Source organism: Aythya fuligula, chromosome Z (assembly GCF_009819795.1).
Source record: "Aythya fuligula isolate bAytFul2 chromosome Z, bAytFul2.pri, whole genome shotgun sequence".
Classification (NCBI taxonomy): Eukaryota; Metazoa; Chordata; class Aves; order Anseriformes; family Anatidae; genus Aythya; species Aythya fuligula.
In genome coordinates, this window is record NC_045593.1 from 40,238,452 (window position 1) to 40,256,980 (window position 18,529).

Sequence of the window (18,529 nt, forward strand, 5' to 3'; positions counted from 1 at the left end):
ATCTAAACATCTTTTAAAGACCTCCAGGGATGGTGACTCAACCACTTCCCTGGGCAGCCCATTCCAATGCCTAAAAGAAGTTCTTCCTATGGTCCAACCTAAAACTCCCCTGGCACAACTTTAGCTCGTTCCCCCTTGTCCTGTCACCAGGCATGTGGGAGAACAGACCAACCCCTACCTCGCTACAGCCTCCTTTAAGGTACCTATAGAGAGCGATAAGGTTGCCCCTGAGCCTCCTCTTCTCCTGGCTGAACAAACCCAGTTCCCTCAGCCGCTCCTCCTATTCTTTAATGTCACTTTATTACAAAGCTATAAAAATCACTTGGAGGTTTTTGACAGACCACTCTGTCTGCCTATTTGCACAAAAAAGCTGCACAACAGAAGTCACATTCACATACCCTGAGAATGCACACACAGGCATGCACAAATACACACACAAACATATAAAATTACAAAATAAAATATTTAATTCATTATTGGATTCCTGAATGCAAATTGCTATAAAGACTGTCAGCCTAGGCAGCAAACTGCAGAGGCCCAGAGAAAGACTCTTAAAGAATTTACCATAATCGGAGGACTTAAATTCTAGATATGTCAATTAATAAAGCAAATTACTTCTTCATGGCTCTGCTTTAGAGAGAACTGTGTTCATCTCTCTTTTTGATCCTCCCAGTTCCATAACTACAGACGAGGCCAACTCTGCCTGCATCATTTTTATCGTGATTTTTTTGACACCTTCTGTCAGGGGTACAGAATTTAACTGACATGGTTGACTTTTTCCCTTCTTTGTACAAACTGATGCGTCCAGAGAAAGGAACAGTGGTTGAGCTTGTCATCATATTCATAAGCAGACATTGCCCTCTACAGGTTGCTTGTAAGGAAAAACTCCTTTGCTGCAACTTGCTAATGAGTATTGAAAATTAACAGATCGATTTCTTCTTTAATTCAAAACTGGTACATAATAAACATGTCTTAATCTTACTGTGGGGTAGCATATGTTTTCAAAGCCTTTATTTTGGACTGTCACTACTGTCTATTCTTCCAGAGAACTAGCAGGTATTAAACAGAATTTTTAAAATATTATCTTCTCAGTATGCAAAATCAGAGGTTATATATCAGCTGAACATAAAAATGCACGAGATGAAAAAAAATACTAAAACTGATTAATTGTGTTTTAAAGTTGAAGGTTCTTCAGGAAAAGAGTAGTGCATTAGCGATAGAAATTTTGTCTCAGCATTAAAAGTTTAACATATTATTAATTGGGGTATCTCTCACACACTTACCACACCTCCCCCCTCCACCCCCCCCAAAAAAAAAAAAACCTTCTCTGTCATTGGAGTTCTCTGTCTCTGGAATTATCCCGCCCAAATTTTTTGCTACTCTCAGAGGTGTTCTGTCACTTGCACCAGTATGTTTTGTGTATAGGCAGATCACCACTGTTGGGGTAGTTCAAGGTATCTGCTGGTACAGCAGACCTTTTGATATACGCATACCCCCTTTGACAAGGCTAGTCTAATTGGCTTCATTAGGGTTGATCACTTTGGAAAAGCAATTCTATGTTTATTAGCATGGAGCCATGCTTACCAGTATGTCTGCATAAAATATATATTTCTGCTGTGATTTTAGGAGTTTTCTGAAGCAAAGCATTTCAGTATTATCTAGAAGGTTTAGGAGCATCTTTCATTAAAGTAACTATATTTAACTTTTTTAATCTAAATCTCTTTATGAAATTTCAGAAATCAGAACAACTGATTGCTGTTCTGAACAATCAAGGAAGTCACACATTGTAATGCATGATGCAGCTTGAACCCTGTTGTACTTTGTTAATTGCACAGTTTTTGGGTGTTTTTTGTTTGTTTGTTTTTGTTTTTTAAGCTAATAACATTGAAACATTCAGTTTCAGTCTCTTATATTAAGACACCAGGAGTCTGCTGAAGAAATACAACTCTGTCTTTTTTACTCCCACTTCTGCTAGTGCCTTCAACCTTGTTCTAGAAAAAAAAAAAAAAAAAAAAAAAAAAAAAAAAAAAAAAAAGTGTCATTGTCTTAAGCATTCTGGAAAGGGGAGAATATTTGGGAAAACAAATAAACATGGCAGGGTTAAAATTTTAGCTTTATGTTGATTTTTCTTTAAACTGTTCAGAATAGAAATGTCTGGTTTCAAATAAACTGATCTAATAGGCAGTCCTGCAAACCATAGCAATATTCCCCCTATCAGACTGGCCAAGAGTAGGAAGTCTGGAGAAGGATATGCCAAGTGACAGCACTGAAACATAGTTGGCAGTTCACCTTTTGCCACTAAATTTGCTTGATCTTACATCCCTTTGAATTTCAACCCAGTGCCTGTGCACCACAGGGCTACTTTGCTCTCTACTTCCTCAGCCGTTTAGCATGCTGTCAGTACCATGGTGAGCAGAGACTGAAATAAGCTCTTTTCCTGGCTGAAGTAGAAGAGGAAGGCGGATCTTTGCATCCATTTCATCTCTTTTGCAGAACCAGGTGCCATCTGCTCTCCATTAGTGCCTCTCTGCTCTGAATGTAATAAGCAAATCTGCAGAGAAGCCAGGCAGACATGCAGATATTTCAAGCAAGACAAGGCAGTCATAAAATTGCTTCATGTGAATTATTAACCTTCTTTTGATGATCACATAAAAAGAGCCACAGGCTAACTGTAATCTGTGCTGTATATCATTATAGGAAATGTGATTATTTTATTAAAGTGGACTGAATAATTTTGAAGCAAAAAAAAAATATAATTTCCTGGTTCTTCTGCAATGTTGACTGTACAAATTTTTTTTTTTTTTGCTAAAGTCTCTTTTTTTTTCCAAAGCTACCACTTGCAGTTCACAGACAGACTACTTACTTCTCTTTCTACCTTTAATTTGTGGCCACATCTATTGCACTATAACATACAGGACCAAGTTGTAAATCTGTACAGTCCTTAATGAGATCTCCAAATTTGGGTGACCTATTCAGAATTTTCTGAATCATGCCTTCTTTTCCAGTAGGGAACTGCTTGCTGAACCATGAACTGCTGTCCAAAAAATTCAGTAGCAATGATTTACAGAAAGAGGTAACTTTTGATTTGGGTGTGTCCCCTGTCCATTAATCCTCTCCTCCTGAAAATGGACCAGAGTTTGCCTTGCAGAGTCTCCATGGGGAAACAGAAAAGCAGCTGTGCTGGTGCTGGGCCTTTGATCTTCTGTTGCAAGAGAGCCCCAAGAGCACCAGCACATCACTGAGAACTCACTCTGAATTTGTTCTGGCCTGATAGGTGTCTTGTCAGACTTACTGTTCCATGAGAACAGAAATACCCACTTGATTCAAAGGTTCAAACTAAAATGCAGAAGAGACAACCTGTTATTGAAGTCTTTCTTCATAGTGTAAGCAAGATATGCATATCCCAGAACTCAAACCAGTGTTACCATTTCCAGACCCAACAATAAAGAGAAAGAAGATATCTGTAAGGGAGTTCACAGAGTGTATATGAATGTATTTACAGTTCTTTTTACCTTCTAAATGAAAGGTGCATGCTGAAGTCAGAGGATATTCATATTCTATTTAGCAGAAATAAGAATGGGACAGAAGTAGAAGAGTGAGTATGTAGAAATATTTTTCAGGATCCTGCTAATGACCCTTGCCACAATCACAGTTTGCCCTTCTGGAACACAAACTCCTTGGCACTTCAGGAAGTTAGGTAGCAAGATTACTGTGGAGTACTTAGAGGAGTTTTCAGTAAAATACCTTGGAAGTGCAAGGAGGGCCCATCTAGAAAAATTGCTGGTCCTATATTTTTCTTCTTGGTCAACCCCCAAAGAATTAACCACAGATATTTTGTTTATTACAATTTTCATACTCACTTTTATACATACATTTTCCTCATAATATGCGTGAAATTTAACCAATTATAGTATTCTACTTGTACATCAACACCAGAACATGTGTGTAAGTCTTCTAGAGTAGCTAACATATCTGTTCCTCACTGTCCTTCCTTTCCTGGAATGTGGCAAGGAAACACTTCAGGATGGGAAGATCACATGTAGAAGCTGGTTTCATGCAAACTATCAATTTTGCACAGTGTCACTTCACAGTGTCTCAGCAGTGCAGATGATGCAGTGCAAAGAGATGCCAACAGAGACGTGAGATTCCAGGACAAGAGATGTGGGGGACAGATGGTGCAGCAGAGGTGCTGTCCTGCAAGACTAGGGCTCAGCAACTGTGCCTGACCTTTCCAGTGCGCTGAACCTCGTGCTTTTTGTTCTGCAGTCATGTTCCTTGTTTTCCCAGCTGAAGAATATGAGCACTGTGTACTGACGTTATCTTCTGTTACTATCAACAAGTTCTTCAACTTCTTATTTAACTTATGTCTTCTTTCCAAGCGAGAATATCCAGGTTTCGGTTGGATCTATTTTAAGGTGAATTAATTAACCAGTATAATAATATATTATTGTTTTTAACTATTTTAATTTATTTCATTCTAACATCTTTTTGAAGTATATTTAACAATACCAATAATAATTATTTCTCCCTCCCCCACAATCCTACTTATTTTTGTTACAGGGAAATTTACCTCCTGATTATCGAATTAGCCTGATTGATATTGGCTTGGTGATAGAGTACCTGATGGGAGGAGCATATCGCTGCAATTACACCCGAAAACGGTTCAGAACACTGTACCACAATTTATTTGGCCCCAAGAGAGTAAGGAACAAATTGCTTCTCTTCTGTGTGACTGCACCCACTGGCAGGGATTGCAATAGTTTCTTGGATGGTTCCAGGCTTTGGGGGGGATCTGCATGCACACACTATTCTGTCTACAGATTCATTTCCATTACTTACATAGCAGCTATTTCATTGAAATGCACTGTAGTAAGTCAGCTGCATTTTTTTATGAGTTTAATTAAAAAATTACTGGGTTGAGCTGTCCTGCTGCCCTGGTGAGACCATGACATAAAGCAGCCTCCCCTGGATTTAAAATCTGTAATTATCCACAGCTTTCAAAAGACCAGTCTTTTGATTTGTACCAACAATACCACAGGGCACCTGGGTTAGACTTGAGAAAACTTGTTTTATTTTATAGATTCATGTCCTATCTCAGGACTCATCCTCTTGATTGTGGCCAGAAGCTATGTGAGCAAAAAAACCCATCACTCAAAGCAGGTTTTAGCGCTTGCATGTCTCTCCAGCTAAGTCAGTGAGATCATAGCAAAAATACCTTTCTGATTTTTTTTTTTTTTTGAGTTTTCTTGCCTGATAGGTTTCAAAATTTTGAATCCAAAGTAAATTTATTATCTTTCTAAAGCATAAAATATGCCTATTGTAATAATAATGCCACCAACCCAATCTAACTTGAAGGAAATTCTGATCAACTTTTGCCAGCAAGATTTGTAGTTCTTTGCCTATTTTTGCCTCACATTTTCATTTCATGCCTCAGTCCAGGTTTTAGCAAATATACATACTACTGAATACTGTTCAAAGTCAACAGCTCTAAGGAAATTTACAGCCATAACACATAACAAGGGGGTTCTTTCTTTCCCTATATGTTCATACTTCACTTTTGAGAGGAAGGGTAGTAACCAAAACTGCCAGGAGAGACCTCCTTCATTTAGTCATATTCCAATAAGAAAAACATTTAAGCAGAGACTTCACAGACATTGACACAACATGTAGAGCAGATTCGTATCAATAAAAGCTTGCCAAGTAAATGGCCAAAATACTGAAGCACTCCTCAGAAACTCTCTCATGCAGTCTCTTAGCAGTAATTCCTGTTTCCATTCTACTAGAACAGACACAATCCAGCTGGAATTTACATCTGAATCCATATGTATGTCTTCTGTTGTTTGTTTTGGTGAAATAGAGTCAAACTCAAGGTTGAATTAAACACATGTATGCAGATATTTATTTGATTTATATGTGTGTAGTATATTACCTTACATTTCATTATATAAAGATTATTTACATTAAATATTGCATATTTTATATTCTATATGTTATACATTGCATTGCACACTCATGTATGTATATATACACATATAGTTGTAATTTTTCATCACCCTTCTGGGAGAAATAACATTTTTCTAACTTTTTTGTACAGCCAAAAGCCCTGAAACTGTTGGGAATGGAGGTAGGTGACCTGTGATAAATCTTATTGTCTTTTTCTTCTTTGACAAATATAAATGGTATCCTGATAATATTAAAGTTCACACTGATGAAGGCACCAATAGTTGTTTTCAAATTTTTAATGAGTAATGTGCCACATCAGTTGTAATTTTCGTCCAGATAATTTGTTTATGCAAGGGCCAGATTAAGAAACATTTCTTAATAAAAATCTAACAGGTAGGCAAAAGAAAAGAAGGCTCTGCCACCTCTGTGCATCAGGTTTATTTTGATAAAAGTTAAACAAAATGCTTTGGTCTGTCAGCCTATGCAGTATTTCAGTCAGATTACTATGTACTTTTAGAAAGATTTCAAAGAAATGAAGCCATTGAATAGACTGGTGCGGAAATCTTTCTTTGGGCTAAATTTTCATCAATTTTGTTGATGCTTCTGTCTACCCTGATAATTCAAATAGTGTTGCTTTCTTGCTTGTTTAATTTATACAACAACTTTAATTTGGTATCTGAAAACAAATATATATATATATATATATATATATATATAAAATATATATATATACATCAGACTAAAAGTAAGCTAAAACTGGAAAGAGCGCGTGCACAAGAGAGAGAGAGAGAGAATCACAGAATATCTCGAGTTGGAAGGGACCCACCAGGATCATCAAGTCCAACTCCTGGATCCACCCAGGACCACCCAAAAAGACCATGTGTCTGAGAGCATTGTCCAAACACTTCTTGAACCCCAACAGTCTTGGTGTTGAGTCCACTGCCCTGGGGAGCCTGTCCCAGTGCCCAACCACCCTCTGGGTGCAGACCCTTTCCCTAACCCCCAGCCTGACCCTCCCCTGTCCCAGCTCCATGCCGTTCCCTCGGGTCCTGTCGCTGTCCCCAGAGAGCAGAGCTCAGCGCCTGCCCCTCCACTCCCCTCCTGAGGGAGCTGCAGGCCGCCATGAGGCCTCCCCTCAGCCTGCTCTGCTCGGGGCTGAACAAACCAAGGGACATCAGCAGCTCCTTATATGTCTTGCCCTTTAGACCCTTCACCATCTTTGTAGACCTCCTTTGGGCACTCTCTGATAGCTTCATGTCCTCTTTATATGGTGGTGCCCAAAACTGTACCCAGTACTCAAGGTGAGGCCACACCAGTGCTGAGCAGAGCAGAACAACCCCTTCCCTCCCCAACCAGCTAGCAGTGCTGTGTCTGATGCACCCCAGGGTATAGCTGGCCCTTTTGGCTGCCAGGGCTCACTGCTGGCCCATGTTCAACTTGCTGATGATCAAAACCCATAGCTCCCTTTCCATGGGGCTGCTCTCTAGCCTCTTGTCTCACAGTCTGTATGTACAGGCAGGGCTGCCCCATCCCAGGTGCAAAATCCAGCAGTTTCTCTTGTTAAACTTCATATAGTTGGTGATTGCCCTGCCCTCTCATTTGGGGATAACTACAGAAACAATGTTGAACTGGAGAAAAAAGGGATAAGCATGGGATAGAAAAGCAGATTGGAAGTAAAGAAAGGTGATTCTGATTCTTTTGAGAAGATAAAGATACAAAACACTAGGAGTAAGAAGGGAAGAAGTCTTCAAAAGATGAGACCATCCCTTGGTGATGTACTGTCAGTAGGAGGAATGAGGCAGATGCTTTATAACAGATGTTATAATTGAATGAATTCTTCACTTTATTTTAATGATGGCTATTCCAAAATAGCTCTGGGCATTGTCATGCTTTGTGCTTTCAGGGAGAAAGAGCAGTTCAGAGTGATAGTCCAAAGCTCTTTTTCCCTATATTTAGGTATGGGCCCACTTCATAATTACAGTGCATGTACCAATACTATTGCCATTGTTTCGTGCTGTTAAATATTTTATCCAAAAATGCTGAACAGGCTAGCCTGTGGGGAATGTATCTGACATCTCAGATACTGACCAATACATTGTGTGAATTGACTGAATTCCTTCATGTGGGAAAAAAAAAAAAAAAAAAAAAAAAAAAAAAAACAATCTCTACAATTCTCACAGGATGATGTCCCTTTGCGGCGAGGGAGGAAAACAACTAAGAAAAGAGAAGAAGAAGTTGATATTGACTTGGATGACCCTGAGATCAATCATTTTCCCTTCCCGTTCCATGAGCTGATGGTGTGGGCTGTGCTTATGAAGCGTCAGAAGATGGCTCTCTTCTTTTGGCAGCATGGGGAGGAGGCTATGGCTAAAGCACTGGTGGCCTGTAAGCTCTGCAAAGCCATGGCCCATGAAGCATCAGAAAATGACATGGTGGATGACATATCCCAAGAACTGAACCATAATTCCAGGTGGATTTTCCTTCATACACATTTTAATAGATGAAAAAAATAATAATAATAATAATTAGAAAAACAAAATACAAATAAATAAAATTTTAATAAAAGAGAGAGAGAGAGAGAGAAAGATGCTGCTAACCCTGCCTCTTTCTGTAACTTGTTTCCACTTCTAAATTGTAGGGAAATTGTAGAGAAAGTCTCTCTCCCTTTGGAGAAAGACTAAATGGCTTTTAAACAATCTGTCTGCCAAATAAGCGATGTTGCAACCAAGGCAACTTCTGAATAAGAAGGTTATCAAGAAGTTAGTGAATTATCTATTCTGTGTACAAGTTCTCCCTGAGGCCTCAACAGTCAGGCTGCAGTCTTTCTCTGTGCTTTTGCAAGGCACTGTGTTCATTCTATCCAGAACAACTGTTGAAATCCTTATGAACACCTTATGCAGGCAGAAGTGGTAATTAACCAATAGCTCCTATTTAGGTGAGCAGGACAAAACACTACTTTTCGTAATAATCTTTTCTGATTTTAAAAGACTGAGACAGAAAATGATGATAATTCAAAAAATCTTATTCGATGCTCCTCATTCCAAGAGCCTTGACCATGAAGTCGTGAGCAAACAGAGGAGTAGCAGTCCTCCAGATTGCAGATAACCAACATTTTTCAACCAGAACATGTCAGGGAGGTGGGCAGGCAGGTGGGAGAAGACAGCTGGTAGCTGTGGGTGCTCAGCATGTCTAAGCCGGGCTATTTATTTATATGCCTACCATTAGCCACTCACATTTGAAAAAGTGGGTTTGTGTGCATGCAGTCAACATCACGGTTTGCATGATGGAAGGTGATGCACCCGCTGCAGAGGCTGTCACTTCCTGAGGGGTGTTTTCTGGTGTTTTAGACCCTGTGGCCTAACAGGAATGATCAAATGTCCCTCTGTTGCAGGGACTTTGGCCAGTTGGCAGTGGAGCTGTTGGACCAGTCATACAAGCAAGACGAGCAACTGGCAATGAAACTGCTGACCTATGAGCTGAAGAACTGGAGCAATGCCACATGCCTGCAGCTCGCAGTGGCAGCGAAGCACAGGGACTTCATAGCTCACACTTGCAGCCAAATGTTGCTCACAGACATGTGGATGGGTCGTCTCAGGATGCGCAAAAATTCTGGCCTAAAGGTCAGCATTGTTTTAAACTACAATTAATAGCCAGAGGAGTTTGATTTATGGTGACGGGGCTCAGAGCAAATTAGTAACAACATGATCAGTTAACATTATTCTGGGTGTCTTATTCATAGTAGTATTAACCAGGGTATGTTCTTCCTGTTTTCAGGGTATATTCTTCCTGTTTTTAACATTTCATCAGAGAGCTTATCAGAAACCCAAGTTCAAAATGCATAACTTATTTTTCATTATCTTCTTTCTCAAAGCCCCTTCCAGCGTCAGTGAGAGTTACCAGAATCAGAATCGAGCCAGGAAGTTAGTTCATCACTCTGCCTGGACACTTGAGGAGTTAGTCAAGGTTCTTACATTTAAATAAAGAAAATGGATATGAAAGTGAATTAACAGCTAGAGAAAAGTAGAAGAAATCCAACAGCCTTCCCCAGAACAGGTCAAAGAGAGCATAACAATGTTCTTGCAATCCCCCACCAGTCTTCCTGATGATTGCCCTGAAGGAACTAACCAAGGGGATACAGATGGTATTCCAATTTCCAAAGGTGCTTAAGCTTTACTTCCACCTGCATAATTGCTAACAGAGCAAGGTAGGTTCTGTGATGTGAATTTCTGTTCAGAAGAAACCTAGGCTGCCACTTTCACCAGAGTTCTCACCAGAGCACAAAGTCAGGAGTTTTCTCTTCCCTCTAGATGACAGAGAAGCACCTTCAGGGAAGGCCCTCTCTTTCCTGTATGACTTCTGTGTGTGAGAAGTGATAATTGCTCAGCTGCTTTGCTGTGTGAAAAGTTGTTTGGTAATGGTGAGAATGGTGATGACTGCTTGCATTATTATCATACTGTGTATAATGCAGTAATGATGATGAATGGGAGTAAGTGACTAACAGGATTCTCACCATCCTCCCTCAGGAGCTGCACTGTCATGGGCTCTGTGCCCTTCATGGGGGACTGCTACCTTGTTCCTTGCTTGGCTTTGCAGATACTCCACCTGGCCAGGTGGTGGTCCCCGCAGCACCTAATTTTCCACTGCATGTTTTCACTTTTACAGTGTATACATCTGAAGTCATAAAACAGAGCTTCCTTTCACACTGAATAAACAAAGATAACATGCTGTTTCCTTTCAGCTTCTCATAATAGCTGGGCCCCTCACAAGGATCCTTTGCTCAGTTTACAGTCTGTGATTTATTCCATTGAAGCTCATTAGCAGACCCCGTTTAAAGATAAAGCAGGCTCCATGAGCAGGAGGCAACACAGAGAAGAGATAATTGACAAGTATGAGTCATGGATTATTTCCCACAAATAATTTTATGCCATTGAAACTGGCAAACAGCAAGAAGCCTAATTCTCTTATCATCCCAGCAGGGAGGTGCAGCACCAAGGGGAAGGGGAGAGGCAATTGTGAATCCTTCCTGGATTTCTCTCGGGGAATTCAGGTTTGCTTTTTACCCTTTGATGAATGAGCTGGGTGCAGGAGCAGTGCAGGCTGCCGCGTGCTCAGTTTGTCCAAGGCTGGGAGCAGGCTGCGCACATGCTCACTGCTGCTAACTGCAATAACCTGGGTGCTTTCAGTAACACACACCTTCTGTGTGCTGTTGAGACAAACACAAGCAGTCACCAGCCCCAACCAGCTGACAAGCTAACTGGTTTCACTGTCATCTGAGATTTTCTAGAGATTCTAGCAAAAACAGAAAAAGCTGTTGTGCTTATGAATACAGACTGGCCACTTCTTCTTGTATTGTTATGATATCTCTTCAGTTATACCCCAAGTGTTATTCATTGCATATAGCAACGTAAATGTAATGTTTTTTCTGCACTCCCTCAGCGTAAGAGAGAAGGCAGAAAAGGAGGAGTCGGTATTAGCATGAGCATAATGTGGGCTGCCAAGCTAGGGAAGCAAAATCTAAGGGAACTGCATAGCTAAGCACATCTTGCATTTACTACTGATGGCTGTGCTTCCTGTCCTCAGATCCACGTTTATGTCTTGACTTTCTGTATGTGTTAAGTATGGATGCAGGGAGCTTGAGACCCTGTCTATTAAAATTGAAAATTCCTGTCTGTCATTTACACTGATGTTCTCTATTACATAAAACTCAGAAATCAGCAAGTCCAAAGTCTGAACATAGCCAAGATACCACCTGCCATTGACCCTCTATAATATTTTGTAAATGCATTCATGTATTAACAATATGAATCTGATGAGAAAGCATTTTATCTCATGAGATAAAATACTCAAGAGAGACAATTAACCATAGCACTCATAGCAGTGGTAATAGAATTTACATGCTTTGTTTCACTACAGAGCTCTGAAAACATTACCCCAAGTGACAAATACTTTATTGCCATAGAAACTCACTTGTGCAAGTATATTTATTTTCTCAAATGTCCCAAGGGAGTTGTTCCATTTGACACTAAATAACCATCATGATTGTACTGTGTATTGTGATGATTATTGTTATCATTATTATCATTGCTTTAGGTAATTCTAGGAATTCTACTTCCTCCTTCAATCCTCAGCTTGGAGTTCAAGAACAAAGATGATATGCCTTACATGTCTCAGGCCAATGAGATCCATCTTCAAGAGAAGGAGCCAGAAGAACAAGAAAAACCAGTGAAAGAAAAAGAGGAGGAGGACATGGAACTCACCGTAAGAGCTGACAATAAATAACAAACTGAGAGCAACCTCAGTGCTCTCAGTTTGCTATTTTATGGGTGCTGTAGGTCATCTGATACATTAAGCAGATGATAGGATACCGCTCCTAATGTTCCCACCTCTTCAGCACAAATCAAAATAATTTGTCATCGTGTCTTGATGTTGCAGTAGTATTTGGTGATACTGAAGCACCACTTTGTAACGTAATATCTTCATATTTTGATCCAATTTGATGCTGCATTATCTGAAATAAATTCAAGATTCAGATAAATTCAAATTTCAGGATTGATAAAACTTGACCATGATAAAGGGAGTGCACCTTTCTGTTAGAAAAGAAACTCCTTTGTTTTTCAGTTGAAAGAACAAAGAAAACTCTTTGTTTTTCAGTTGGAAATATACAAAGACTTGTGGAAGCTAGAAATTTATTTACTGATTGTTAGTTAATTAGAGGACAAGCAGGCAAATAGGCAAGAAAAGCAATGGTGACATTTTTCAAAACCATTTATGAATTTGTATTCAGTGCCTCTCACACATTTACACATGCATTTTTAATCAACTGAAGACATTGGCAAGTAGCTAGACAGCTCAGCCCTTGCTAAAAGCTTTTATAGATCAGCAGAACTGTGTAAGAAAGATCTTGTCTGTATTGTAATATAGTCTTATATTAATAATTTACAAGACAAAGAGAAACAAATAGCTAAAGATCTGCAAATTATGCAGGTATCAGGAGTCAAAATTATCAGGAATGAAAACCACAGTTATCAGGAGTTATCAGGCCTTACCTTAGTTTGCTTTTAGTTTTGGTTGTGGGTTGTGGTGTCTTTTGACAGACTTAAAGCTCAATACTAGTCCTTCAAGGTTAGGACAGAGGAGTAGAAGTAAAAAAGGGATTTTCCTGCTTAATTAAAAAAAAAAAAAAAAAAAAAAAAAAAAAGACTGTTTCCCACAGGCAAACAGCAGGAGCTGCCCCCAGGACCCCGTCTGCAGGCAGGCAGAAGGACCTGCCTACAGGACCCCATATGCAGGCAAGCCGAAGGAGCAGTCCACAAGACCCACCTACAGGACTCGTTTGCAGGCAAGAACCTGGTGGTTGGGAAGGACCAGAAGCCAGAATAGCCACTATGGGTTGTTCTCCACTCATTAGCTGTCAATTGCAAAGTATTACCCCTGGCTTCTGATCCACTCATGAAGTGCCTATTCAAATCAAATAAGCACTTTGTAAACTGCCTTTTTCTTGGCAATGGGAGAGATTTGGGGAGGAAGTCATTTCCATCTCTGCAGTTAATAATCCAGCTCCTGGTTTCTTGTCTACAATACTGTTTCCTTTTTATCTTCTGATTCCTGCTACAAGGAAGTTATGTGCTGAACTGTATATGTTTTTCTAAATTAATCTTAGATTTTTCCCTCCCTTCTCCTTACAGTGTGCTGACAATCTTATTGCTCTTTTCCATTTGTGAATCCATCCTTCTGCTCCCTCAAATTTGATGCATCTTTCTAGTAAAGTTTCTGACAGATACAATTTTTCTATAAGTGTAAGGAGTACCCCCATGTTGTTGACAAAATTCAGAAAAAAAAAAAAATAAAAAATCCTTGACACACTTTGACTTATTTTTTTGCCCATATTACCTGTAGCATGTTTTAGGACTTCTAATGCAGCTTCTTCTTAGGGCTTTAGAGCAATGCCAGCTGTGCCCTTCAGCTGTAAGGAGCAGTTACTTGCTAGCAGAGAACTTTGCATATATTTCTGTGGTTGTACACCATAGGTAGTTATACCTAGTCCTTTTCAGGCACTGCGTCAGGGAGAGTTTTACTACTGACATGTTTTAGATATAAGAAAGGATTTCAGATTGAATTTTGGATTGTTCTGACCTAAGTCAAATTGCTTGACATGTTAGATCTGGCCTCTTCACTAATGAGAGGATATCTAACAGGTATTTTGGGAAGCGCCTTTGAGAACTTTAACGTTTAGCTACAATTATACTCAGGATACTTTATTCATAGTTCATTAAGGTTAATAAATGGTTATGATTTGGTATCACAAATGTTTAATCAGTTGCTGAACTCTGGTTCAATAGATCAGCCATTGACCCTAAACATACTTTGCGATTATTCATAACACCTGCTACAAAGCATTTGTAATATAATCTGTTTTAATAACTGATATTTTGATGCAGTGATTAACTTTAATCTTGACTAATATTATTTATATTCAAAGTGAAATGCACATTCCCCTCCCCACCCCCCCCTTTTTTTTTTCATTTTCGTGACTAAAAAATAGATTCTTTAAGGGGTTAGTGCATTTTTTTAAAATCTGTTTATTTGACACGGGATCATTGAAAATCCAAAATTTCCCATGGTTTGGCCTTCCAAGCTTTGTTCAGCTTCAAGTTTAAACAAATAACATTGACAAACTAAGAACACTAACACTTTTTGTCACCTCATAAATCCATTTCTAGCAAGTAATCTGTAATCCAAATAGTCTGCCTAGTTTTATTCATAATCCTTCACACAGAATACTACTGAAATATGTGTATTCCAGTAATCTTATGACCACACAAATTTTTATAAAGGTATTACTAAGATAAAGGGATTGCACATAATCAAGATCTGTGAATTGATTTCTTATGAAATCTTTTTCTTGTGAAATTTAGCCCAGACTAATGATAGAACAAGAGTCAATTCCTTAGTCTGGACTGCATTTTTCTAGTGTGGATCAGGTTGATGTGATTTTTGCAGTATTTTACATCTCACTTGCACAGAATAATGTGATCATATAGAGAACAGCAACAATGAAGTCCCCACATGGGTGCATCTGCTTATATATGCTTATTTTACTCTCATCTCAAAGGAACTGGTAGGTAGGTGAACATTTGGGTATACTATATAAAGATGCAGTGTTTATTTACTGTAAACTACTTGTTACTCACACCTGCATTTAGCTTTATAACACATATTTGAGAGTGCTGGGCACACATTCCTTCAACACCTAGATGCTAGGCAACAGACTTTCCTTATAGCAGCTACTCACAAAACCACTCTCAAATATTGTTCTCATCACCATTCCCTTGGCTCCAATCAATTTACCAGAATTTATAGAAGGAGCCACTAGTTATTAATCCTTCTTATTAAGACCTAGAGGAGCAGAAAGGCACTAAAATCTGAAGGCCAGAGACATTTTGTATTTGTACAATGTCCTGGTCAGAATCTTACTTTAGGTGCTAATTTTTAGGCTGGTCAGAAACCTCAGTGGACTAGCCTCACCTTAACAATGGTTCTAGAAACTGCAATTAGGAGCATCCTAATCTTCCTTCGGTGCCTTATTATTCACTTACTAGTTTCCCAGTAAATGGTGTTATTTCACGATAAAGAACAACTCATTAAAGTCCTTTAGAAGATTGTTTGTTTGTTTGTTGTTGCATTTTTCTAATTTTCCACACTAAATAGGAAATTTGAACTTCCATGGGCAAAAGTCTGAGTTAGGAGAAAAGGAGGCTCAGGGGTGACCTTGTTGCTCTTTACAGATACCTTAAAGGAGGCTGTAGCGAGATGGGGGTTGGTCTACTCTCCCACGTGCCTGGTGACAGGACTTAAGTTGCGCCAGGGGAGTTTTAGGTTGGATGTTAGGAAGAACTTCTTTACTGAAAGGGTTGTTAGGCATTGGAATAGGCTGCCCAGGGAAGTGGTGAAGTCACCATCCCTGGAAGTCTTTAAAAGACGTTTAGATGTAGAGCTTAGGGATATGGTTTAGTGGGGACTGTTGGCGTTGGGTCAGAGGTTGGATTCGATGATCTTGAGGTCTCTTCCAACCTAGAAATTCTGTGATAGGATTGTTCACCAGCAACAAGACCTCTGGGCAGACCTGTATCTTACCCATAGTACATATGCTTAGCTTTTTTTTCCATGGCAAGAACTAACCAAATCAGTAAAAATGCAGTTTTTAACCTAGAAAAGGTTGAAGAGCAGTGCCATCATGCCCCCACGCCATCTCACCCATGCTACTAACCACAGTGCTTGTAGCATCTCACGTGCCAGGAGTGAGGCACCCCTGTAACCCATCTGGAAAACAAAAGTGGGAAATTCTGCTGGGGCTCACAAGGCAGAAGCGCCAGTGCTGGACCTCTCCATAATAAGGGATTTCCCTCCATTTCTCTGAGAGTTTCAGAAACTTCATGTGTCACTGTCATGCTCCAGCACTCTCCATGGCTCACAGTGCTCAGCAGCTGGGAGAGCTGAGCTCCTAATGATTTATGTCCGCTCTCTGTTCACTTTAAAGAACCAATGAGCATGTGCAAAATCCACTTTTTTACACGTAGAACACAAAGGCATTTTTCCTGCCAGCAGCTCAATGCAGAGAGCAATAGCCCTGGAACAATTAGCACGGAGGCAGCATTTCTATGCACACTGCAGGATACAAGGTGATGTACAGGGCGAGGTATGGCATGTATGTCCACCCATCTATGTACTATTTCCACACTAGTTCATTGTGAGTACAGGGTATGTCTATGTGTAGCATGTACATTTCACTAATGATAAACTGTGAAGAGCTTTGATCATGCTAACAGGACTAAAACTCTTGCTATTTAATTATAAAAACAGATAAAATATCATTCAATCATTAACATATCTTAACAAAAAAAAATACAGAACCCAAAACTGTCCTGGTTTTGTGTCAATGAACAGTCCTCAAGTAAACAAAATAAAATTGGGGGGGGGAGACAGAAAATCTCCATGTAAAAAGTACGCACACATCAACCCCCTCAGGCCACAATGATGCAGTTGTACAGTAATTTACTGTTGCACTGCTGTCAGGCTTACCTTGCATGACTCATAGTGAATCATGGACAGAATTGTGTATTAGAGAAAGAGATGCCGCCTACACAGAGCAGTGTCTTGAGTTATTCCCACCTTCTTGCTTCCCCCTCCAAGTGGAAACACATTTTTTCATATTTGGCATTGCAGCTATTCAGTTAACACAGTGACTTAGGTTATTTCTGTATGTTTCTAATGGGGAGGCTTTTCAAATTGTTAATACCATGATATAATTAACAGTCAGGGACACTAGGACAAATCTAATCCCCAGCCATCTCAGAGCAATTCCCCATCTGTAGCATGGGGGAGGGGAGAGGATAGTATTGTACAGTACGCAGTTAATTCAAAAATATAACAAGATAAAATTAGAGCATCATTTATGAACAAAAAAGCAATAAGAAACAAGAAATCAGCATCCATGAGCATATAGCCTCACTCTGAAGGAGCTTTATCCTTAAAACACACAAAACTCACTGATTTCAATGAGGGTGAAGGATATCTCAGAAATACTACTTTTATAAAATTTTGAAGGATTTAGACTGCAAAATAATCCCCTTCACAAAAGCACAGGACTACTCATTCGTTAAAGCTGCCAGCTTTTATTTTCACTCTCCTGCAAAATTCTTGGGCACCAGAGGACAGCAAATACAAAGCCTTGGGAAAAGCTGCAGAAAAATCTGAAGCACCAGATGGCATTTTTCCCTAAACAGTGTCAGGAGGTAGAGAGAAACAAAGAAATTACCTTCCTAGGCTAGAATATTTTCAAAGCATAATAAATCCTTTTTAAAGACTGGGGAATCAGTTTGGTTTTGTAGATTTCAGGTAATGATACCCAGGGTTCTGTGAAGGTTGTATAGCCTCTATTACCACAGGTATATGCAATAAGTCTCCCATTCTTGTAGATTACCTGCTCATCTAATAAGAAATATACTTCTATGTTTACAACTGTGGCTGAAAACAGGACACAGCTACTTCAGCTTTTTCTTTTTTTTATGAAGCTCTTTCTGGATTTTAAAGGTTTGGTTTTTTTTTCTGGATTTTAAAGGGTTTTTATGGGCTGTGTGAAAATCAGCAGGGGGTGTCTTAATTTTTTTAATATACATTTTTATATGTATTTGTGGGAATAAACAGAGATCAGCAGGCATAAAAAGGTAATGGAAACAGGTAACTTAAAAAAATGCTACAGTTTCAAGACATTATCAGCAGGCTAGTTTTAGTATGGTATACCTGTGTCTTGAATCTTTGTTCAATTTTCTTTGTCAACTTTCAAAGTATGAAAGGCAACATCCATGCACAGTCATATTCAGGCTTAAAAGAGATCACATGGAAAGCAATAAAACAGAGAAAAAAACTAACTGCATAATTAAATGAAATTGAAATATTAGAGAGCAGGCATCTAGGATTATACGTGGTCCTAATAATGTTACAAATGTCTACTCTGACTGAAAGAAAAAAAAATGAAAGAGAAAAAAAAGTGGTCATTGCATTAATTATTTTTTTTCTACTCTGACTG

The 18,529-nt window shown here is 39.3% G+C and overlaps 1 protein-coding gene across 1 annotated transcript in view; it reads left to right on the forward strand.

The window, feature by feature from the left end:
• TRPM3 (transient receptor potential cation channel subfamily M member 3) overlaps positions 1–18,529 on the forward strand; it is a 308,506-nt gene that overhangs the window by 248,030 nt on the left and 41,947 nt on the right. Inside the window, exons 13-18 of the mRNA XM_032205316.1 lie at positions 4,561–4,701; positions 6,095–6,124; positions 8,124–8,413; positions 9,335–9,563; positions 12,034–12,201; positions 13,157–13,282. Of these exons, the coding sequence (XP_032061207.1) occupies positions 4,561–4,701; positions 6,095–6,124; positions 8,124–8,413; positions 9,335–9,563; positions 12,034–12,201; positions 13,157–13,282 (984 nt within the window). The remainder of the gene's footprint in view (positions 1–4,560; positions 4,702–6,094; positions 6,125–8,123; positions 8,414–9,334; positions 9,564–12,033; positions 12,202–13,156; positions 13,283–18,529) is intronic.